The sequence below is a fragment of the Pararge aegeria genome, chromosome 12 (assembly GCF_905163445.1).
Source record: "Pararge aegeria chromosome 12, ilParAegt1.1, whole genome shotgun sequence".
Lineage (NCBI taxonomy): Eukaryota > Metazoa > Arthropoda > Insecta > Lepidoptera > Nymphalidae > Pararge > Pararge aegeria.
In genome coordinates, this window is record NC_053191.1 from 8,144,603 (window position 1) to 8,171,175 (window position 26,573).

The window sequence follows — 26,573 nt, forward strand, 5'->3', positions numbered from 1 at the left end:
ATTTACAGTTATGAGGTTCGAAATTCGAACGCATTTTGCGCCCCTCGTGATTGGTTGATAGATAAGGTCGGGAAAGGGAGGTGTTATTGTTATAAAATCTGGCAGTATCACGATAACGCTCGAAGGGTCTGGGCGCCTGCAACATCGATAGATAAGCTGTAATGCGACGCTTTGCAGGGGAGATTTTTAAATAGAATTGACTTTATGACGTATCTACCGTAAATCCATGTGAATAAACCATTTATTTTGGCTAATCCCTTTCTGACCGATAAACATACCTATTGATTAAATTCGCAAGGATTTCTTTTTTTTTTATTAAATGAATGTGTAAGTATACTCGTAAGAATAAAATTTATTTCAAGTAGACCTACATATAATTCCAATTAGAAAACACATTATAATAATTACAAACTAACATCTACAAAAAATATAAGCCGTCTAACTGTTCACTTATGGGTATGGTACCCAAAATGCTGGCTTTGAATTGCTAGACTGTTGGGCTAAATAAGCGCCAGCTCTTAGGTACCAGACGTCAAGACCAATGTTTGGGACACGATGTTAATAAAATTTTTCGTGTCCGAAGACCATGGGCCCAGAGTCTCAAACGCAAGCTCCGCAAAAACTTAGTCATTACAAAGAAAGGAGTATTTACGGTGCTTAAGGTCGTAGTGTTATTCCCCAATGTGTAAGTAAGTACCTCAGAGAAATATAAAGTAAAAAGTTTGGATTTGTAAATGTTTACATGCATAAATAAAATAAATAAAAAGCCTTTTTATTTTCACATCTCTTACATTATTTACAAATGTTGTTATTAAGTTAGTACACAATTATATCCTTAAATCTACATTGTTAGTTTGGTTAGTCAGTAATTTTTATTAGCCCCGAAATATGAGCCCCTTCTCGGGTAAAGGCCTCCCCCAACCTTTTCCATTTTTCTCTTTCCTTGGCTTGCGTCATCCAATCGTTCCCTGCAGCTCGTTTGATGTCATCAGCCCACCGTTTGCTTGGTCTGCCAACATCCCTTTTACATGCATACATACATTAAATTATGGATTTCCAACTAAACAGACTGGTAGATAAAATAAAAAAAATATCCTGATAAGGGAACCGCCAGAAACTTGGAACTCCAAGCGGACAAAATCAGGGGCTGGCAGATAAAAGAAAACGAAGGCCTTAAACCCCAAACACAAACGATTCTAATGATAACTTCAAGATCGTAGTTCCAAAGCCTTATTACAACCTCTGTCTATGCGTCAATCAACAGATAAAAAAATAATCAATGGTTGTTGATTAATGATCGCCGCTGATGGCGCATTGACTAGTTTCTCCTTTAACGAAGAAAGGTTGATGAGCACAGGAAGTCCTCCATACATATAAATACGTTATACTATTATTTATCTATACATATATAAAATTCAACTTCGCAGAACTCTAAAGGTAATCCATGGATAGATTTGGATGTTTTACACAACTTTGCATCTGTACAACGCGTAAGGAATATGATTTGTTCCACGATATTTTTCTGAAATTTTAAAGAAATACCTGAACTATTATTATTACTATACTTCTTGTTATTATAAAATCAGACACATGATATAAGTAACGTCATCTCGTTGGTCTAGTAGTTAACATGATTCAGCTACCGATCAAGAAGTCCTGAATTCGATTCCCTTATAGGGCCAAATAATTGTGTATTCGGTGAAAAAAACCTGTATCGGTCTGAAGTTTATAATTAGTGATTCCACCCCGTTCCTCGCATACTACGCTTAGGCATCGGTTCTGGGCATTGGCATTCAGATAATATTGGTTAAAGTCCTCCAACCAACAACGTCAAGTAGCAGCGTGGAGGATCCAAGCTCTTAATCCTCTCTCCCATTAAAGAGGATGCTTATCCAAGCATTAACAGTCTGATGATGTTGAAAAAGGTGAACTTGGACTCCCAATGTCCTGGTAACCTAACCCAACAGTTATCGTAGGTTTAAATTCGACTGAACCTACGCCCAGCGTAGGTATTGTTGTAATGATGGTAAAAAGTTGGATGATTGCAACAACCTCCCTAAAATTCGATATACCTAGTGCTTTGCAACATTCTCAGGATATTCGCATTTTTTTTAAGATCTTTATGTTCAGTGTATCTTGATTTTAACCGATGATTAAATGGTGCCAATTTATTAGATCAATACTTAAACATATTAGATCAATTATTGATGTAAAGTGTTGTACTTTATTTATGACTAAGGTTAAAGGTATACGTACTTAACTATAAGGTATATTGTGTTTTTTGATAATAACCTTACTAAAACGCAACCCTGCTACTGTTTTGCGAATCTAAAATAGTCTCACGACAATCCTTTGTGTTTTCTTCAAGCTACCCACCCGACATTGGCGGAGTAAACTGTGTCGTGCAGGCATGACAAAAAGCTATTAACCCAAAGATGAAGAACTTCTTCTTAATCTTTGGGTTAATGGCTTTTTGTCGATGAGTAAAGAAGAAAATTACTTACTTTACTCATCGATAAATGCGAATATATATAATAACTTTTGGATTAAGCTATCTTTGGTAAAAAATACTAAAACTACTTACTTCTGACATATTTAAACAAACCTTCTTGGTAATGTTAACAAGCAGTATTATAGGTAATTTCGTGTTAATATCGTTAAAACAGAAACGAGGGTGATTCCCTGCCCATAAATCTAAAGAGAACATTAAAACACCACCCATTACGCGAAGGAATTGCCCCAAAATGCCTCAAACATGTGTCCAACGGCGACCTGTCATCGGGGTTACCAGCACAATAGTAGGAATTATAATTTTTCTGTTGTTGGCAACACGGCAACAGACGCGCGCCGCGGGACGCCGACACACCTCCCCTTATTGCTGATTTGTTTTGTACACTCGGTTCATTTTTAGATGTAACAGTGAACAAAATGTAACTCTTCAATACATACCCACGCTTTTATTGTCTCTGAGAGGTTTACATTCAAAAATTCTTTAATAAATTATCCCATAATTGTGAGATGATGGTAATAACTATATTCGTTAACCTTAAACGAAAACTAGGAAGGCTCGAAACTTAAACAATAAAGTTAATTATTTATCTTACTTTAATTTTAAATTAATTATAAAAAAAAACACCAAACTAAATTTCACAGGTCGCAGAGCAGGTTTTAAATTATTTTTTTACGGCTGCAAGCCTCAAGGAGCCCCTCCTTATATTTAAAGTACACTTCTTCATTTTCTTACTGAAAATTGTTTGGTATTAGAATTGATTAGAAGCGGTGATAGCCTAGTAAAGCGATGATCGCCTGGTGAAGCGGTAATAACCGGGTGGGCTTCTGCTTTCCTTCGAGTAGACCGAGTTCGAGCCACGGCCGCACCACTAACTTTTCAGAGTTATACGCGTTTTTAATTTAAGCAATTTAAATATCACTTGCTTTAAACGGCGAAGGAAAACGTCATGAGGAAACCTGCATGCCTGAGAGTTTTTGACAGAGTTCTCAAGGGCGTGTGAAAACTACCAATCCGCATTTGGCCAGCGTGGTAGATTACGGCCAAAACCCTTTTAATTCTGAGAGGAGACCCATGTTGTGGGCCAGTAGGTAATGGGTTGATGATGATGATGAGGATTTGCATTAGAACGAATTCATAGATATGTTCTGAGACAGATAAGACACTTTTGTCGTTTAATTTTATTACTACGTAACTCTTATATCTACTTACTAGTTCTATAAGTTTTATCAATTTGGATTTGATATTTCTACTACAATTTATTAATCTTTGCTCATCGTGTTCTAACTAGGCGTAGAATGCACAGTGCCCCGTTCAAGGGCCTCGTCCCGCGTTTTGTACAATAATTATGCTATTTATTGTAATAGCCGGTCGGCGGTAATCCTCGGTAATCGTAATGATAGCCCGACGCACGGAATGTGTGGTAAAAAGATTAGTGAGAAGAACACGTCCAGCTTATTAAATAGCTTTATCCCTTTATACTTCATTAATTTAATGATCTATGATATTTATTACCTCCTAGTACTTTACCTACCTACGCAGGCCTCCTTGTGCAGTGGTGAGTACTGTGGTCTTATAAGGGAGGTCACGGGTTCAATTCCCAGGACTGGCAAATAGGGGCTGGTGAGAGGCTTCTGTCGTGGCTAGTTACCACCCTACCGAAAAAGAAGTGCAAGCGATCAATATTTCCAGTTCAATGCTGTATAGAAAACGATAATGGCTAGATATAGATAGAATATTATCTTCACTTCACTGGAGGTAACAGGAGATTGCAGTCACGGGTAGATAAACTTGTAGAAAACAAAAAAAAAATTATAATTTTAAAACACTTATCTGTTTAATGGAAGACGACTGATAGATTTTGACACCTTAATCTTAAGAGATACCTGCAATTCATTAATAAGCCTTATTAAAAATGGTTGGAAGTTATTACTATAGAAGACGCCCGAACTAAGCAGAGGCCTACTTGATGGTGAGTGGATAAACAAAGCAATACTTTGCAGGGCATGCAAATAACACGTCCTACAAAGTGCCTTCTTGTTTCCATAAACCTGATGACGTAGGTGTTAAGCTTCATGTGCCTGAAACTACACCGGCAACCTTCTGAATGGAACGCTGAATTGGATGAACGCTGGATCTTAACTTTACAATTCATAATTGTTGTTTTTTAACAATTATTCGGAATACAATGTAGTAGGTACATTGCAGAAGATCTGTTTGTTGTGGAGTATAGAGACGAAATTATAAATGACAATGCTTTTCGCGGAGTATAGCAAATTACGCTTAATTTTCTGCTAATATCCAATATCGCTGAATTAGAACTTAGTCTTGCGGACTATTCACATCAGTCATAAAGGAGTCAGTGTATCAAAAGGTATTATGATATAAAACGTTAAAACATCAATACATACTTGTAACAAATTGATGGATACTCGACGAAATGGAATTACTCGCTAACACTCCAGTTAAGAGATATTACATACAGTAGGTACACGGCTAACAGCTGGGCGCATCCTCTGCTACACAATACATCACGCTGTTACTTGTTCCCGGTACCAATATGTTGACCCCTGCAGCGTTTTGTACTCTGTAGTGCCAAATGCTTCAAAAATTATGTGAAGAGCAATTTTAAATTGGGGAAAAATTTGCTACATACTTTATTTATATTATATTTTTTTTATTAAAACGTAACAAAACTTAGTTAATTATTAATCATTTCAAAAGCAAAATTTCAAATTTTGTTTTAAATTCTTTCAGAATAAATATAGTTTATTTATTGTGTTTATTATTTATGTATATCCTAAGTATTTATGTATATTATTCATAAAAATATTCATCAGTCGTCTTAGTACCCATAACACAAGCTACGCTTACTTTGGGGCTAGATGGCGATGTGTGTGTTGTCGTAGTATATTTATTTATTTATTATTTATTTACATATTTCTTTAATGAATATAACCTAAAATAAACTATGTAAAAACTAAATAAAATCTAAAACGTCTTCGAAACCATCGCAGCGAGGCACAGTTCCTAAGATGCTGGCAGAATTGCCACTTTGGATGGCCAAATTAATTCTTTGATCACCGGTAGACTCGATAACCCTTTTTGATAATTCTTTAAAAGATGCCGTCATAATAATATACATATATTATTTAAAGCGGTGATAGCCTAGCAGACTTGACTTCACTTTCGGGGGGCCGAGTTCGAATCCCAGGGCGCAGTTTCGCAACTTTTCTAAGTTATGTAATTAAAACATCACTTGCTTCAACGGTAAAGAAAACATTAACCTGCATGCCTGAGAATTCTCCATAATGTTGTGTATGAAAAAAATACTCGTACCCGAATATACCTAGTTATACTGTAAAATGTTTCCAATTAAATTTAAAATATAACCTATCGGAACGATTTATTCGTAATGCGTAGATTACTGTTGAGTGGAATACGAAAGTACTCTCGTCGTGTAAATATTTGCGCTATCATATCAGAATTTGCTATTCAAATCTTCAGTAAATACTGCCGTCCCGGTCCCGCTCGGAGGGAAATGAAAATTTACAGTTTAGTACCTATCGCGATTCGCGAAGGGTCAATATCTCGTTCAATATTAGGTAATATTTCATTTAAGCCCCAGTGAGCACCAGCGTCGTCAAGAGGGATGTAGAACTTATTTCCACCACGCTGCGCCAATGCGGGTTTGCGGGCTTAAACCATTATTATCGCAGGTTAATGATTACCTGAATTGCTGCTGGTGTATTATTTTAGGTAAGGAAAGGGGTGGACAAAACAATTTATTGTAACTCTAGGCTAATATTTAGATTGTAATAACCATGCAGTTTTGCTTGACCCGGGATTCGAACTCAAGTCCCCGTGATCAACATGCCAACCACCAGACCATATAGGTATAATCATATTAACGAAGCGGTGATATCCTAATGGCTTCAACCTTTCCTGGATCCTAGCAAACACCGCTTACTTTTCGAAATTATAAGTTATCTGCAATTTAGTATCACTTCACACTCGCGGAATGTAGCTAGCAAACTATTTACCATTTTATGGTAAACGTTTAGAACATTAGAGGTAAAATAATGATGGTGATGGAAAACGTTGTGTGGAAACCTGCATGCCTGAAAACAGAATTAAGAACATACAGAATCCGCGTACACGACTAATATTGAAGCATCAAAAACCACTCCACTTTAGTAGTGTTTCTCGAACAAGCGCTTAGTCACTTCGTACCATTTAGCAGTTGACAGTAATTATTTTACATCTAATTTTTAAACGTTCACCATAAAATGGGAAATAGTTTGCTAGCTAGCAACATTCCGCGAGTGTAAAGTCCGACGTGCGCGGAGCGTTTTCACTGTTTTTGGGCGTGAAAAACCTCCTGACATATAAGATCTATAAAAAATGTAACCTCTTTAGAGGGGGGAGTCCCACATAACCTCCGTCATGTCCAAGGGTCGGAGGTAGCAATAACACTTTTCCACCACGCCAAAAAAAAGGAAAGGCTGTGCTATTGCGCATATATGAAGTATACGTCACTGGCAGCCACTAAGTACGCTGTTTTATTAGGGATTTTCGCCAGAACACAATAAAGTTAATCCATAAATAACCAATAACTGCATTATACAAATCTTTTATCCCCTGTCCCTCCCATCCGAAAGAAAGCCAATAATTAGTGTGCCGTGCGTTTTCGACAGATTCGACAAAAATCCACCGACGACAAAGGAAATTCAATACACACGTCAAATCACCATAATTTCCGACAACCAAAAACGCCCCACAACAGAAAACTTAATCAGGACGTTGGGGCTTACATTTCTGTTTCCGATACGATATACTATAACGTTTGAGCACAGATTATCCAATCAGTTAAGATAAAGGACACGCTTTTTGTCAAGTTTCACTGCAGTTTTGATTTTAAGCGGCAGAATTTGACAGTGCAAATTTCGCTTTACCGCTGCTTTAAAATACAGTCGTAAACGGAATGTTGTGGGGTAAAAAAAAAACATTTTATTATAAGGCTGGTGTTCACTGGCTGTCGTGTGCAGGAGAAGTACGCGTGGCAGCCACGTGGTATAGATTAGGCGGTGCATTCACGTCGTGCGCACAAAGAGAGGGTTGGCCAGCGAAACGCCAACTAGAAGCACGGCTCTAGGGAGGAAATTCGCTAAGCTAGGTTAGATTTGAATTATAAATGCGAAATACTAGCGCTTCTATTTGCATATCCCGCGGGACACGGGTGAGTCATGTTTGGATACTCTGCGACACCTTGTAACTGCCTCGTTGGTGTAGTGGCTGTTATGTTTTTTTTTGTCACTTTTAGTTGTCACACGTTTGGCACAGTTATAATTGTCGTAATAAAAATAAAATTAGATCGGCGTTAGTGGTGTTTAGTATTTAATTAGTAACATATTGTGATAATAATCGCTTAACCTCTCCAACCCGCTCTATCACAACGTGGTGGTTTTTTTGTTATTTGTAAATGTCTCTGAGGAGGTGGGAGCCCAGTTGGGCGTAAAAACCAAGAGGTTCAACAAAACGATATTGTTATTTTATACCTTTAGCAGTAAGCAGGCATAAAAAACACCCTATCAATATTCTCAACCGATTATCGGAACAATACAGGGTACCTTTTTTTTGCACTACAAATAAGCCCTTGACTGCAATCTCACCTGGTGGTAAGTGATGATGTAGTCTAAGTTGGTAGCGGGCTAACCTGTTAGGGAGTTTGGCAGTATATATGGTATATTTAACCCATATACCTAATCGGTTTCTACGCGACGTCATACCGGAACGCTACATCGCTTAGCGTTACGTCAAGCAGGTCTCTTATGCCCATTTTCACTAACGTCGGACAAGGCAATGCCTAAGTAAGTAGCGCCTAATCCTATTCGTGAAAGGTAAATGAATGCTTAAGTTTCCAAGGCATACATTTAATCTTACACCAATCGATTTGCTTATATTACTTGTCTATGGTTCTTGCCACAAGGTTTGGTATTTTGTGTTTGTATTATCATGTCTTTCATTTTCGCATGTGTTGTTGTGTGCATGTGTTTTTTTTTCATCTGTCAAGTTGAGTTCCTTAAACTTTACTATCCGCCAAATCGTTGTCGTAACTATCGACGACACTTTATTTTTCAATTTTTTTTAATTATTGGGTTTCGATGAATGATGAATGTAATTAATATACATCCGACTACGGCGTTTCCTAGGTTTAGTAAATACAGGCATAAGAATTACCAAAGTGAAGGAACTTTAGCTAAGTGCCGTTGATATAATACTTCAAACGCCTTTATGGAGAACTTCAGGCATACAGGTTTCCTCACGATGTTTTCCTTCACCGTTTTTTTACACGTTATATTAAATCTTAGATACAACGATATGAAAATAACTTCAGAAAACTTGCAAGTGCGGGATTCTTTGGTTGCTTTCGTTGTAGGTAAAGGCAGTAAAACTTCTATATTACCTAATAGATAAATTGGCGTAAAATGTAAACTTTACCACATAATAAGCACGCAGGCGAACACATGAAACCTCCTGTAGGTTTTACGGAACCCTAAAAACTCGTTGATAACATTTTACTAATTTACGCAATAATTTACATAATGAATGAGTAAAAAAACCGACCACGGTTCAACCGGTCGCCATTACAAACGTGGCGTAAAAAATAAATGAACAGTAAACAATGGGAGGCTGTCAGTCAACACACTTGTGCTTGCGCCGCGTTGCGTCCAGGGACAAATAAATCAACGCTCTATCATGCCCGGGGCAAACTCCCTAGTCCCTAGAAACCTGGAGAAGAACTAACTGGGATGTACGATAAATTGAGTTTATAATAAATAAATTTAATATCTTAAAACCCCGTACTTTCAATATAGTGTACGTCATTCTACTAGTCAAGCCTCCCCGATTTCTTACGTCACCCGGACGTGGACACAATCCACGGCCACGGGGACGTACGGACTAATCACCGTCCGATCAGTCCTCCAAATTCCGACGTCCGCCTAAGCCGAGGTCCGAGTCTCGCAGGAGACGCCCCTAGGTAGACGTCACCCCGATATTCCTCGAGCCCTGGGGCTCAAAACCCTTTATCAGGCGACGCTACGCGCTCGCCCCGACCCACCGGTGACGCTGTTGAAACCCGTAAGGTTCACAGCTACTAACATTTCGAATCCACACACACTAGTCAAGCCCTTTTTTGATACCAATATGGAGTTGATTGAAGGAGTTGTGGAAATTAATGTATACCGCCAGTTTGTGGCAGCGGCCATCTTGGACCGATCAAACATAATTAAGAACACAAACGACCTTCAAAAAAGAAATGTTTTTTTTTTCTGGAAATACGATAAGACAAACAAACACAAAGACATATTATACCTATAAAACCCATTCTATTTTGAGTCGGGGGTTAAAAATGAACACTTGAGACGGCGCTTTCAAAAAAGTGTAGAAATCATTATTCCTATAAATGGGTCACGATAAATGACGATCACATCGCCATCCAGCCCCAAAGCAAGCGTAGCTTGTGTTATCGGTACCTACTAAGATGACTGGTAAATATTTTTATAAATAATACACAAAAATACTTATAATATACAGGCACAGATAAACACCCAGACTAAAACCAAATATTCATCCTCATCGCACAAACATTTTCCAGTATTGGTAATCGAACTCACAGCCTCAGAAAGCAGGGTCGCTGCCCACTCGGCGACTCTCCAGCAATCGTTTATTTCGCGACTTGCCAAGTGAGTACTCGCAAAAAGTCAAGTTCAACAAGTTCAATATGACGATATTGAACTGAGAAAAAGGGATGGGTGAGGACTTGGTCGTCAATTATTAAAAATAAAAAATTAAAATGCCGTATCCAACACCACCACATCTCAGTTGGCGGTGTTGAATCTCGCGGTCTCTTGAGACCGTGGACGCATATTGCACTCATTTCATTATGTACATACGATTACAACGATCGGGGACAATTTATGTGTACAGATGTCCCCAGATTCAAGTTTGATTGTGTCCCGATGCCCGATACCTACGGGGAAGTGTGATGGGGTAATAAAAATAAAATACAAGATATTATCCTGTGATATTGACCAACATCTGGCTGGGTTCAATTACCAACTAATCGATTTGTGGTCCAGGGTTCAGAAGCGGATATACACCTACTGTGCTCAGGATTGACTTTTTTATTTCCTCCTACGACTACTAGTCAAAGAGAAGACTGGCTTCCGTCCGTCCGTCTATCGGTCGGTCCATTCATACTTTCTACTTACTTTTTTTCAGAGCCATCGTCAGCATAACAAACAATTACTATTTACCGGTCAACTACAGGGTACGGGTCACTCTCACAATGAGCAGGGTTTAGGCCGTAGTCGATCACGCTGGCCCAGCTGTTTTCATTAACTTTTCCTCAGAGCCGTATGAACTTCTAAATTATGAAAAATACCTGGGCTCTCTTACATAACCTAAATAATTTATTGAGGGAAGGTCTATCAAAGTATTTCAAAGTTCATATTTATCTTTTGTCTATGAAAACTGATAATAAGTAGGTAGGTAAAAGTAAAATTAAAAACACACCAGTCAAAAACTTTACTTTAGTGCAGCTTTACCTATTCCTATTTCCTACAGCAATTGCTATCATTTTGAAGTCGCGTGATTCCCGTATTCCTGCGTTAATCCCATAGGGACTTTATAAATCATAACCAGTTTGTAGCGTTAACAATTGACGATCGTGTTGGAGATTCAATTGTTTGTCCTTATGTCATATTGTATTTAAAATCAAATTTATTTATGTGTTCTCTCCGGAGTGTACATTTCTTATCTTAAGTAGGAAGGATAACAAATTTAAAAATTACATGTTTGAGAAACTAAACACTGAAAAAATATATGACATTAATGATAATTTGACAGTCCAAGTGCCTAGTGTAAGATTTTACTGTTTCCCAGTATTGTGACTAGATGGCGCTCTTTCGATTCCATACAAACCGTAGTTAACTTTCAGGCGATCGTTTAGGAAGGTAGAAACTACCTGATGTAGCCTACTTAGAATATGTCCCACGAGGCACTCCCATGTTTATAGGCCCAACAAAACTTACTATAACGCGAGCTTTGATTAAAACTGTGTTTATTTAATCTCATTTCCCCTAAGGAGTTGTTTTGGATCCTTCGTGAAAAACCGTAATCTAGTGATTTTCATAGACGTAGTTCAACGAGCGCGGGTGTCGCACTTGTGATAACAACGATGTATTATTAACAGGGGTTCGTTACGCGGTCCACTGCCCGTAATAACTTGAGGGAATACTCGCCGCACGCCGACTAACACCCGATTATATCCCACAGCTCGTTCCAATTTAGTAACCTACCTTCTTTGATAATATATATACTACAATTTCTATACATACAACTCCCGTATGTTGTAGATGGGACTGCACTATTAACTCTTTTGGTCGCTTTCACGAGATAACCTTAAGCGTGCAACTGAAAGCACATTTTACTGGTAGGTTTTATGGAATTATAATTCTTATTTTAGGGGATAGTGACAATAATATTACTTTAAAACGAAGGTAGTAAGCCCCGTGCTGACTTTATATTAAAGTAAGCCTTTTATTACGACCCAAAAATAAGATTTTCAAATCTCTTAATAAAAAATTTAGTTATTCTAAGCTGGAATAAGAAAAATTGTAAGGTTAATGTTCTTTTTGCGACCTATACCTAACATTGATTTTCGTGTAAGTTCACCGGAGTGTAACAAGGCGCTGTATTTTCTTAAAGTAACAGTTGATGCGTGCTCGTGGTGGAGGACGCGACCGCCTTGCGTGCACGTCGCTCACGTATACCGCAGGCTTAGCGGACTATCGAGTGCTAAACTCACTGACCTCTAATATTACCACTTTACTACATGTCCTTTTACAAATGAGAGCTGAAACTTTGCCCCCGTTCTAGATCTCCACAGAGACTTCGACCTTCCAACATAACTCAGTTGTCAGTTGGTACCCTACTACCCCATAAACTCAGTGACCCTTTTTACCACTGGTAGTCCAGATGTTTTTAGAGCTGAAATCTTGTCCCCATTTTAGATCTCCACAGTGACCTCGACCTTTCCACCATAATTCAATAACTATAAACACACTGACCTTGTTTAATACCACTGGTTTAATCCTTAATAATTTAATGTCCTTATACAATTGAGAGATGAAATCTTGTTCCCATTTGAAGCCTAGCATTTGACATACGGTATAATCTGGAACTAATATTACAGTGTTTTTTTAATTCAAATTAGTTCCTTGAACAATAGTATTACAGCTTCACAACTTACAGCGCCAAAATGTCGTATATCAAGTTGAGAGCACAACAGCCAGTGACAACAGCCTGCCTAGTCAAATTAATCGACGTCAGTGGCTGTACTAAAAAGTAGAAAAACTCTCTTTCTTATCTTAGTGCTCATGCTCATAAATATTGGTCGGCTTCACAAAGTTCAAATATTTAAATTGTCGAGGAGGTTTTACGTCAAACTGGGGGTCGGTCGAAAAACTTAGGCCAAAACACAAACAGCAAGTTTAAAGAAGTTTTGTTGTGCCGTCCCATAAGGGCAAGAACAAGACAAAGTTGAATACCTTTCATTTACTGAATTGACTGGCTGACTACCAAGTTGGCTCTGGCCTTGGCGAGTTATCAACCTACCGAGAAAGCGTTGACGCCAAGAAATTAAACGTTCCTGAACGATGACCTCTACAAACCGGACAGGGTTATGTAGGGTGTTAAATATAGCTGCCATTGCAAATGATGACGAGAAAAAAAACGTTAGTGGTCGGCCAAACCTTGTTAGGAACGAAATTCTATTCCTCTCTACTTACAACTTATTAGACATGAAGTTATTAAGCATAGTAGTAATATCTGAACCACTCACATGGAGAATAACGCTTTTTTTACATGACGATTTCTATAGAGACCTCCTTCGTTCCTAAAACAGTAAACTATTTTGTTCAAAACAGTACCCGAGTCAGCTGCTAGACATACGTCACTTGTCAACGGGGACGCGAGAATCAGTGGTTGAAGGCAAGATCGCGTGCGGCGGTTCCAAGTTCGAATCCGATCGATATCTACCCTCACTGCTCGTACTAGAATGGAGTGACGGAAATTTACAATTATTATCACAAAACAGAGTTGGAATGCCATTACATAGTAAAATAAATGTTTTACATACCTTGAAGTGGCGCGGGCCAATAAAAGACGAACGAATCTTTATGCAGTTGTTGCATTTTTAATACGAGCGTAGGTAACAAATTATTACTTACTCTTCAGACCATTGAAAATATTATTATTAAACGAAAAGAATAACGGTAAGTTTGTTTATTTTTTGCAGGACGTGCTCTTAAGTAAGATATGTTAATAATTATTTCACCAAAGATCTGTAGTAATTATTTTATATTAACGTGTAAATATAAATATGGTTTCTTTTTTTGGCAGTTTAGGTTATGCTCCGATGTTCTACCGTTTCTAATCCGATTTATGTGATTTGTGGTTCCTTAGCCATAATTAACAACTACGGAAAACCTCAAAAAGTAGTAAGTACTCGTAGGTAGTTATTAGGTTAGGTTCTCCAAATACTAAAAATAATAATTATGTTCGAAAAAATAATCGGTTTCCATTGTCATCGTACCGGGAACGCTAAATTGCTTGGTAGCTCGTCTATCTCGGTAGCAAGCCCACCAGACCAGAACAGAGAAAATTCAAAAAAAATCCCTTTGCCTGCAATTGCTCCTGCCGGGGATCGAATCCCCGCTTGTAAGATCACAGCACGTGCACTCAACACTGCGCCAGCGAGGTCGTCAAAGCTGTCGTGACAGGCAGTTAGGTAAATGATTAACCAACTACAATACGACCATACAACAAATAGAATTTTACAACGCCCTTATACCGTTAACTAGTGACTGTGAAATCAATAGATTTTATTAGCTACTATTTTCCCCACTTTACAGAGAAATGTGTTATTGAAGCCACTCGCCACCTGTTTACGCAATAGGGTGGCGAGCATTTTAGGTAAATTACGTAATTAAGTTTGGGGCAACGATTTATGTTTTTCTAAAGTGTATACGTGTGACGTTATTATTTTTTATACTGATTAGGGTAAATGTGTTTTACACCTAATATTGACTCTATAATATCATTATCATATTTTTGCATGAGGCAGCTATTTTTCCTCAAAAATAACACACCCGCTGTGAAAAATAACTACCTATCTAGTAGAAGTTAGTTTGATCTTCATCACGTTAATCACGGCTTCATAATACACTGACTTTGAATGCGGTAAAACAGAGTAAGGACTTTCATAACATTATATACGATACTAATTAACCGTAACCTTAGTACCTGAAGTGCAAAGAACCGATTTTAAGTCGAGCCAAATCCAAGCCACCAGTAATCGTAGTGCTTGAAAACTAAAGATTCTTAACAGTGCTATTGAAGATCTATGGTAGCATCGCGCAGCAAAACATGGTCGCTAACATAGAAGAAAGCTCGAAGTACAGATTCAAAGACACTCAGCGGAACACTCATTTGTTGAGAAATTAAGAGACTGAGTTGCGAAACGATATTACAGTGGGCTGGACTCATCTTTGAAGATCGATTGACTTTGGAGTCCCAAGATGCTTGAATGGTGAATGAAGTTGAAGAAGCCGTTCGTGCAGGGATACACGCGGCACAACCCGTAGCGTGAGGAAGACACTACAAAACTAAGCGTCACACAATTGAGATGATGATTCTGATGAAGTAGGTTGGTAGGTAGATACCTGCAAATAATTAGTCAATTAAACAAACTCGAATCAAACAAACACTTCAAGTGTTTTTAAGCCCCTCATCTCGTGTAGCTTACTTTGCCTACGCTTCATTTGCAATTGAAGTCAGAAATTGCCCTAAAGAAAAAAACTCACACTAGGTATTTGACTCATTTGACAAATCCCCTCGAGGCGGGACTGTGATCTACGAACCGTCTTATTTCCTATCCCTCTCCCACACGGTTTTGTACTAATATGCTACCTCCCTTCCTCTTATAGCCTCCATTTTTTCCGAGACACGTTTATTTTTCATTTCTTAAGGAGCGAAGAAAATAATTTTCTGTGAGCTTTGAACCCGCAGCGAGGAAAAATGGGTATTTGGAAAATGTAATTGGATTCTCGACTAATCTCAACGCCTCTCGTTTCTTATGAGGGGAGAGTGCGTGTTATAATAGAAATACCTACCTATTTAGGTACTACGTTGTTTTATGTAGTTATACTTCTAGAGATAAACTGTCTTAGTAGGTACGTATATTAAAATGAAATTCAAATTCAAAATTTATTTATTCATGTAGGCCTATCACAAGCACTTATGAAGCGTTCATACATATTTGTTTCCATAATTGTAAGGGGATGGTGATAACTTCGTTCGCCAACTTAAATCTAAAGCTACGAGGGTCCCAAACGCGCCCTGGTCTAAGAAGAGCCCACAACAAACTTGGCTGGGTAATTTTTTTTTTTTTATCACCATCTCACAGTAAATGAAACCTTTAGAATAAGTTTAGCTATAAAGCTAGAGCAATTCACACCCAAGCTTTTTTATCGTTTAAGTAATTCTTAATATTATAATAGGATTTTTCTGTAAGCTTACGATTTATATAAACTTTGAACTTATTGAGAGACATCTTAAAGATTTATATAGAGCTTCAGCCTCCCTTTTAGGGGTACAGAGTTCGAACTCGGCACACACTTAAGAAGTTTTATGTGCTTTATTAATTTAGGAAATTTAAGCGATTAAAATATCACATTAACGGTGAAGGGAAACATTCTAAGGAAACCTGAGAGTTATCCATAATATTCTCAAAGGTGTGGCCTTAACAGCCTTCTGTTGGGAGTGTCCCGTGCCGTCCTAAAGCTAAAGTGATGTTAACTAAAAAAATAAGTTTCGAGATACGATCGAAAAAGCGCGAAAATATGAACATACGATGGCATTTGATATCTAATAAATACTAGCTGTTGCCCGCGACTTCGTCTGCGTTTGATTTTGTTTTTAAAGTATTCAGTATCGCTAAGCCTTAAATGAGTATAGTTGTATATACAAATAACATGTGACTGTCAATTAATTATAGACAAATAATTTGCAATAAAATAAAATTGTGACTTTACTTAAAGATCTAAGCTATCCTATCTCTTAAGTTGGACCAGACTGCTCACGGTGTGCCAATTTAATTTAAAATCGGTTCAGTAGTTTAGGAGTCCATCGCGGACAAACATCGTGACAGGAGATTTATATATATTAAGATATATGTACAAAACTTGAAACTATGAAAATGCGATCTAACAGAGCACTTGAGAATAACCGTATTTTGAACTTTCTAGAGTAAATAATAAAACATAACACAAGCTGATATAAAACTAACATAACACTCTACTGTGGGGCTAAATGGAGATGAGTACTGTCGTAGTATATTTATTTTTATTTATTTATGGTATCTTTCTTGGATTCCAATGCGAAATTTAGATAAATATCATCAACATAATAAATATCACCAAGTACGATGCTGTGATTGAGCCGTAACTAACGAACATACGAACGTTTGTATTTATTACATTAGTATGCATACGTATAACTCTACTAGTATTGTACTTGTTTTAAGAGACTTATTATATTTGAGTACAGTAAATAAAATTACTAATAATTTAAACTTTAAAATTTGCTTATCGAACGTCTAAAATCTATCCGTATTCTACCCATAGATTTATTACTTATCAACGTTGTTATTGCCAAAAAATTATACACATTTTTTAACAAATGATAACTTTGCTAAGTAACTTATCAACAGATTACAGATAAATTGAATATAGAAAACGGATTAAGTAAACTAGGGGTAAACTAGTGGACGTCAGTTAGTGTGGGACTCCCCACGGCTGGGCACAGGTCGCCTTCATAGGCGATTTAGAGCGTCGACCCACCATGTAGTTCCCAAGCGGGTTGTTGGTCGGTTAAGGATTATTCATATCATCATATTACTACTTAAAGAAAAATCTCAATTGTTCTATGGAACAAGATAAAATTGTCTCATTCGGTCTGATGACGTCTCAAATTCCATAGAACAAATGGGACTTTTAGCGTTACCCCACCATGCTGCTCAAACGCACTTTTTTTTTTATAGTAATAATTGACAGACCAAGCAGATAACCTACCTGATGGTTTGACGTTCTGCAACACGCCGCCTGCCTGTGTCCAACCATATGATAGGTCTTTGAATTTGCCGTTCTTCAGTACCTACTGTTCATTTCAAATGAAAAAAAAATTGTGATGGCTCGGTTTTCTAAATTCAAATTAATTTTGTTTTAAAACCATGACATTATTTTTACAAACTCAGTCTTTTGTTTTTTGATTAGCGTTGTATTTACAGTACATTTGTACATTTTTCGTCATAATAGATACTCTAAAACTTCGTGTAATTATGGAATATGAGTTCCGTCGTGGCACCAACGCGACACAAACGACACGTAGCATCAAAAACGTGTAAGGAGAGAGTGTTCCGTTCTGAAAATTTTGACTTAGGGTTAAGCCTCATGCGCCTGTAATTACACCGGCAATCACGCCCTAAAGACTGGAACATAGCATTGCTGCTTAGCGGCAGGCATAAGCATGGCGGTAGAGCTTCCCCTAACAAGCTCCGTCACAAAAAGCTCTAGTACTGCTAACACGTTGAGATCAGATAACTAATATTCATCCCTATCCCTACTAATATTATAAATGTCAATATAAGTTTGTTTGTTACGCTTTCAAAAACTACTTAACAGATCCTCACGAAACTTTGTACGCATATTCTTGGAAGTGTTAGAAGTAATATAGGATACTTCTTATCCCGACATTAAGCTCGGTTCCTTTGGGAGAGGGGAAGAAAGTGTTTGAAGATTTTACACGATAACTCCCGACAAATTATAACAGATTTAAATAATTATTTTTGTACTAAAGAGGTTATAATATATTTAATTTTGCCCAAACTTTGTGTAGATCTGATGAATGTGGTTGGCGATAAAGGACATAACTCCTAAGCTAAGAAGAAGAAGAAAAGAAAGAATACTTTAATTTTTTTAAGAACTACAACTAAATTGAATGCCACATCAAAAAAACAAAATCAAACGCAGACGAAGTCGCGGGCAATAGCTAGTATGCTATATTATTGAGCATCGGGGGACTTCTGGACATTTACCCAGCCCAGTCCGCTCGGACTCGACTCGGAAATAGAACACGGGACCTCGTGACCTTTAACCACACTACCAGCGGTTGGCATTCTTTATCAAATACGAATAAAAGTTCAAAGCAATATTTTAAGGAAATTGAGGTAGTAGGTCTGAGTTATACAAATAAAAAAGGCAGAACATTTTCAATGTAAATATTTATTTCAAATACTATAAGTGCTTATGGTAACCAATGATACAATGTTACGACTCATAAAACCATCAATTTCACATAACATCGTTAATCGTAGAGCTAGACTTAGCTGTAATATCACCATTCCTACCAGTGTTGCCAGCATGCGAGCCTAGCCAATACAAAACAAAGTCTCTCTCAAGTCTTTTATACCATCGCTAATGCCCTATTCAAATTTACAGCGAACCGAACAAGAAAAGGTCAATAAAAAAATGCCAATCTATAATAAACATATTCCCCGAAAAAAAAATGGTGGCATAGTAAAAAAAATCTAAATTAAATCCGTTACATTTATAAAAAAAAGAAGACTAGAGTGGCAAAACTCCTTTTTTTTCCATTTTAAGGCATAAACAGTTCGTCTTTAAAAGACATATCTACAAATCAACAGTCGACCCAGTTCGCATCCGTTTCGCTGTTCGTTTGACAAGCTCATAAGGCAATCCTTATAAAACTATAATTAATATCATCTATGTTACATTTTCTGATAAGTAAATTTTTTTTTAATAGAATCATCACTCACAAAACTCTTGGATGATAAATTTTGATGTGACTAACAATATTATTTATTTTATTTAATATATTTTTTTAACGTTTCTTTATATTTCTATACACAGAGGCACACCATGCTTATAGCTATATTTCAGCTAGGTGTCAGACAATCGCGCGATGCAAAGTTTCATCGTAAATGTTACAATATTGGATTCATGCAGTGATCCCCTTTTCAAACCATTTGGATAAACACGTTATCAGTATGTAAAATAATGTTCGTACGATTCTTGCGGAAGCGTTCGATCAACTTATCCCTCAAAGAATGCTTTATCCTGTATCAAATATGCATATGTACAAAATGCAACATCGCTCGATTATCTGAACTTAGTTTTTAAAGATTTACCAGTTGTTATAAGTAATACTTCATGTTATTTACAAACTCACAAAAACATACACATTGCAGAATGTATGCGTATTTAATTTTTTTTATTTTAAAATTTATTTACAATAAAGTTTATCATTACAATTGATATTATTAATTTATCTTCAATGAAAGATTTTCGTGAATGTGTTTGTGAATAATTTTGTCAAGTATACATCTTTGCGTATTAATACTATGTCGGATGTCAATAGTACCTAATTCACTAATCTAATACTATAGGCGGCCCTCCGACCTCGCATACTGTGACCAGAGTCGGTTTCCTTACAGCGTGCCTGTTGTGAGATTTTGTACCTACGTTCCATCCATCAATCTCCGTCCATCTAGTTATAATAATTTTTACCAGTATTGTAACTAGATGGCTCTCTGTCGATTCCGTACAAATCTTAGTTAACTATCATGCGACTGAGTAAAGGGACGTAGGTAGAAAATTTCACACTAGGCACTAGATTTTATCGACGTATTCTATTGTCCCCTCGTGGAAAACAACTATTAATATTATTAAATTATTCTCAATAGAACCTCTTCGGGGATGATTTGTAAAAGAGAATAGATACTGTAGACCCTTAGTATGAAAATCGCATCCTCGCAAGCTAAAAGTCGCTTTAAGTATCGAAACAGAATAACATTTATCTAATTCAACTCGACTTATAGCGTAATTCCTGACCTTGCGCTGCTAGCGGACTTTTGTACAGAAAATAGGATTTTGATAAAAAGCAACTTAGGTGTACTAATAATTGACATTATAATGTCTAGATACTCGAAAACGAAAATCGAAAGCGAGCGTATTAGGCGACGTAAATACATGTGATAATTCAGTTGTAACTTAAATCCTAAACTAAAGCAACTTATAGGAGTTCCAATCTTTTTCTCATTTTTTTTTCTCTTTGTTAAGTCAATCTTTTTGACAATCTTTTGACCGAATTAACTCTTTTATTTTAGGTAAACACATTTCATGTAAGGGACACGAGTACACATACAACACTAAAAATGGGTATTTGTGAGAGATTGACGACTTCGGTAAAAATTGTATGACGTAGCCTCAAAAGATTTTGAAATAAAACCACATATTTTGGTTATTATTACCAAAGATTCAATCTGGATCTTTGATTATTACAGCTATTTAATAATTAACAATTGGCTTAACCTAAGAAGCGACTATAACTAAACAAGAATACAAGAAATTGGATGTTGTCATGAAACTAAGATAAAAAGCTTTGTGTCGGTTAGGAAGTAATAAATATTGTTATATTTACAAGTTATATTAAAGTCAGCGTTTAAATTAAACGTTACTATGATAGATCCGATTGCAGAGTTCCAGGTATATACTGGCCTTCGATGGAGATAATGAATTTTGCCCCTTAAACTCCAACTCTAGCTCATATCCACATTTAAAGTACATATTTTACAAACAAATTAGATGTTGCTTTTACAGATTTTTTCTTTATTTATAAACCAATGGGTAGGCTATTAATGAAATCAGTTTAACATTTTTATCAAACTATGAAACAGGATCTATTTGAAATAAAAGAAGAATTTTACAACAACTATTTCTAAACAAAAGCCAACGAATGAAGATAATTTTTGTAAACAAACTCATACGTTGTTTGCGTGTGATAGAAAAAGCGTTTTGAATCCGCTGAACGAGTGCATTCTTGGGGCGCCCCAAGATTGCTTTTACAATAAGTTTTTGTCTGTGATCAATTACAAACGTACGAAAAATAAAAACTCTTATAAACATTAAACAATTTGACAATTCAACTTCCGTTGGCACCCACACTAGGTACGGCTGTATCTCGTTTACCGAAAGTATTTTTACAGAGAAATATGTCAGAAAAATGCGCGCACTGCTCCAATCCAAGTAATAAATACTCAATTTTAATGTTGTCTTGGGCTCCAGGTCTAGATGAAATGGACGATACATGTAAAGTCCAAACTTTGGTTTAAGGGAACTTTACTCTCATACGCAATAACATCAAACTTTGTTTGCATTAAATCTCTTTTTAGTTGATATTTATGTATGTGGTACTTTTGGTAAACATAAAATGATGCCTCAATGAGACACATAAATAATAACAATATAATATATATTATAGCAATGCAACAACAGCATGCAATAAAATTATAATTTTTAACTTTCAATAAGACATAATATATTTCTGTTGTGCAATGAAAAGTGTGCTCCATATCCGGAAGTTTCAAGTATTGGCACTAAGGTGAAGACATTACACAAATAGATTAAATAATAATAATAAAAATTAGAAAACCCACGAGGTGCGTATGAACACGCTACGTAAGTTCGCACGTTCGTATTGAGGTACGCGGTGCGTTCGCACGCATGACATATCTTGCCCCAGAATTATTAAATATGCAGTTTTCCGCATTTGTACGTTGCGTCCATTCCGACCAAGGCAAAATCCACGACGAATAAAGGCTTTGTTTTATTGGTACGTATGTACTAAAAATGCAAGTTCGTATTGACGTAAGCTATAGTTGGACGTTTAATAGACTTCTGTACTTCTGCGTTGCGTAAAAGGTAGGTAAACCTACGACGAATAAAATCTGCGATCTCTTGGTGCGTGTGCAATGTGTACATCTCGACACTACGTACATTCGTACAGGTTTATAGATAATACCTAGCGCCTGGAACACTATAATCGAATGGTATTTGAATTCTGTATGTTGCGTGTTTACGTTGAGTGTATACGCACTCAGTAGGCGTGATTTCTCAGGGGACAAGTACTACAGAAAATGTAGTAGCCCTAAAACTCTTGGTTGATATTTTAAATCATCGCAATTGTGTCGTATGAAAAATAAAAAGAAAATGTTTTCTAGGTTTTATCGTAAAACGTTTCTAAAGTTTTAATTGTTTAATAGACGGCTGAACTCAACTCATGTGAATTTTCGTCGGAGATTGCCAGACTAGTTTCGAACCCATCCGGGGCTCTTAGTCATGATCTTGTTCGCGCGACGTGGCACGAAATACACTGATGCAATCCAAGCCGCCTCCCGCATCACATTTGTTATTTGCCAGCGTTTCGGAACGTCAGAATATCGTCGGTACGCTTTTCGTCTTTAGATTAAAATTACTGAAAATGGTCATCATGATTTAGTTTTTCAACTAAGCGAAAACCAATTTAGATTAGGAGGATAATATAAAAAAAATACCTAAATCTTAGGGGGACTACATACTACAAAATAGTCTCCAAACTTAATATATTATATTTTGTTTATTTGCCTTATAATCGAGCCAATCTGGTAAATGCCATCCTACAAACTTCGCAAGGCGTTCTAAACTCGCGTTCTTAATACCGCACACAAATAGCCGGCAGAACTGCCACGAGTACAATATGTAGTCTCTTTAAGATTATAAAATGATAATTAATTGAAGATAGCAGTAGTTAAAATACTATGTTACTATTTACATGACAGAATAATGAGCTCGTGGACCTGTCTAAAAATATTAATATTACAAATGTATCACTTACTAGGAATAAGTCTTTGTTTTTAGTACACTACGTTGCATTTCACACTATACTCATATTGATAGTATGTAATTTCGATTTGATATGTTGTGCGAAATGTCTGATCACAATACATATTTGGTAGGTATAATAAAATAATGTTACATCATTTATTTTTATTTTTGGCAAATGTGGTCAATGTAATAAAAAATATTGCATGGCAAACTGCACAAGTGAACAAAGTGAATATTAAAGCACACACAAGCCAGGACAGAAGACAACTAGGGGACGAAAATTCGTAGCTGATTTTCAGCAATGAATTTCTCACGCGAAATACCACCTACATAGGTGGACTAGTCTATGTCTGCAGCCTACAAGGACCCTAACAACATCCGTCCCGGCTCCTGTGGTGTAAACAAAACACGTACATGTTAACCTTATACTGTCTTATACAATAAAAGTTTCAAAATAATATAAATATTACTTTAATATTATATTACTTTGAAAATATTTAATTTATTTTCAAAATAATATTAATAGAATACCCACCAGTCATTCACTTGACTAATAAGGTGAAATGAGCTGAAGTTTGTAATGATTTATCAACTTTGCACACTCAATAAGTTTGCCCGTAACACAATACAATAGTGCAGAAGGGCGCTAAATATTCAACTTAAAGTACTAACGCTGGCTCTTTTCTATATAACATTTCAATCGTCACCATTAATGATTCTTACAATCATCAAGACCCTATATCGCATATTCCAGTCCTTTTTCCATATAACAAAAACTGCTGTTACGATTGTCAAAGTAGTGTGTATTCCTCATAGAGCCCTTTACTCTTACACAGTAAAACATGATTGCTGTAGGTGAAAATTTGACATATTTTCAAACATGGAATAATGTGTAGGAGTAGAAGGTTCGTAAAATCAGAGCAGTCAGTATCAAGTTAGATGGAAAAAATGACTTTTGACAGTTTTATGAAGAGTCCATTTTACATATGGTAACGATTTCAATGCCATTGTTCAAAAGGGCTCAGCCAATAAGATAAGGTTCATCTTTCAATTTATCTTATGATAAAGATCACTGAAGTTCATTCACACTAAATTTGTCTTCACAGTACAAGTACATAAGGATCACTTTGCTATGCCACCAACATCACTAATCTATATCACTGTTCACTTATCCTCTTCTGTGTTAACTTCCTCTATTGTTTCTTGGATCTCTTGCGTATCTTGTGTCTCTTCAGGTGCCTCATCGGGCTGAGGTTCGCATCAGGTATTCCGTAGCTCGACCAACTTTACATCCTTAACATGGAGATTGTGTTTGGACTTCGCTGCGAATTTGATCACTGCTTGCGTTGACACCAAGGGCACGTGCCTTAGATCTAATCTGTAAGGAAAATTGTAAGGTAGAGTATTCAATTAAAAACTAAATCTACAATATCTAAGTTAGCCAGTCTAAAGTTAGCCATAACTTGGCTGCGCTAATAAAGTTTTAAGAAGTCTTAAACAATCTGATATTTGTACATTCACTAGGTAATGTCTCAAAGCGAGACTTAAACCTGGCTAAATCAAATTGTTAAAGAGTTTATTTTTTTTAGTGTAAGGTGTTATAATATTAATAGGAAGGTTATATAACGGCTTTTTAAAATCTCAATTCAACTCCTTTTATTTTATGTTTTGATATTGTGTACTGTCCAAAGACAATCTTCCGACTAACTAGTAACAAGTAACTGTTTGAAATGATAAAAATAATCTCAAAAAATAAACCTATTTTTAAATTGTAGTCTTTTTTCTTATTGTTGGTTGTAATTTTCGTTTTTAGAGTAAATATTATTATTTATTTATATATGTATATATAATTAGAGTAACTTCATAATCATAATCCTAGCCTCTATTGGTTGACATCTTGTCTAGGCTCTGCTCGACAAAGGTCTTTTGTATAGTTCTAAATTCCACTGTCTGGTGCTGCTTGCTTCCAGTTCCAGTTTCGTGCAACTCACTTGTTCATTTGTCAAATACTACATACCTGACGAGATTTGGACACCTGGCCAAGTGGTCCAACGCGGCCTCTGTAAGGAGCCTGCAGCCGGCTAGTGATAGCCTTTGCAAGCCGTGATGAGCCAGTTGTGCCGCGCCCGCATCCGTAAGGCGCGCGCATGATGACGCGTCCAGCTCGCATAACTTTGGTAGAGCCTAAACCAAAAAAATATATATTTATAACACGAAACTTAATTACGAAATACTGTTGAATTATATTTCATAAGGAATCACCCTGTAAAAATATTAATAGAACAATACAAACTAATTTCATAAAGACTAATTTAAAACATTCTAAGTGTTTACGTATTGAAGATAAAAGACCGACACCCGCATAGTTACTACGCTACGCGACGCGTACCTAATAAAGTAGCAGGAGGACTTTTAGAGTTTCGGTTTCACAGATAAGTCTTAAAGTCAGTTAATAATGTACCCCCAAAGAAGCATGTGAAGAGTTAATAATGTACCCCCAAAGAAGCATGTGAAGTGAAGTGTAAGTACTAATTTTTTTTTTACACGTTGTATTAAATGATCACTATTATTCACTATGATACCGCGCTATTCTAATCTATTACCTATATTCTAATGTCACGAGGTAATTATTAATAATGTCTACCATTTTCTGGTTCTATTTCTTTGAGCGTCACGCTATGTTAATTCTACCGGTTTTAACTTATAGTTTGTCTTTTGACAAAAAAATACCAACACAAACCTGTACAATATACAGCATAGCGACATCAGTGATATCAGTCCCCGGCAGCCGCAGAACCGCCAATGCTGCCAGCCGTGACGGTTCCATTCCTGACCTGGCTCCTCCACCAGGTCTAGAATTCTCCGGAGGTGCCAAGATACCGCGAAGTTTGGCATCGTCCAGACACCTCGCAAATGAGAGATCAAGGGCTGTGAGTGGTGGACATGAACTTGAACGAAGGGCCAAGGCTGCTTCTGCTGGTGACCCTGCCAGGGATAGAGATCGGAGTGCTGGAAGGCGTGCTAGTAGCCTGCAAGTAGAAAAAAATAATGTTTTTAATATATTGGTCGGTGGTTAGGTACGGGCATAAAAATAATGTTCGTACTCACAATTTAAATAAGTCTTTAATTTATTGAGGGCACAATACAACAATAGTTAATATACATTAGACAAATAACACCTAGGCATAAATATTCACGACAGAATTTGTTTTTGC

At 36.7% G+C, this 26,573-nt stretch overlaps 1 protein-coding gene across 3 annotated transcripts in view; it reads right to left on the minus strand.

The window, feature by feature from the left end:
* Positions 1 to 18,898: 18,898 nt before the first annotated feature.
* The window catches only part of LOC120627839 (jmjC domain-containing histone demethylation protein 1), a 42,301-nt gene continuing 34,626 nt past the window's right edge, over positions 18,899 to 26,573 (minus strand). For all 3 annotated transcript variants that reach the window (XM_039895922.1, XM_039895923.1, XM_039895921.1), the window contains exons 19-21: positions 26,099 to 26,387; positions 25,376 to 25,542; positions 18,899 to 24,736 (exon numbers count right to left, since the gene is read on the minus strand). In XM_039895922.1, the coding sequence (XP_039751856.1) occupies positions 24,619 to 24,736; positions 25,376 to 25,542; positions 26,099 to 26,387 (574 nt within the window). In that variant the 3' untranslated portion in view covers positions 18,899 to 24,618. The remainder of the gene's footprint in view (positions 24,737 to 25,375; positions 25,543 to 26,098; positions 26,388 to 26,573) is intronic.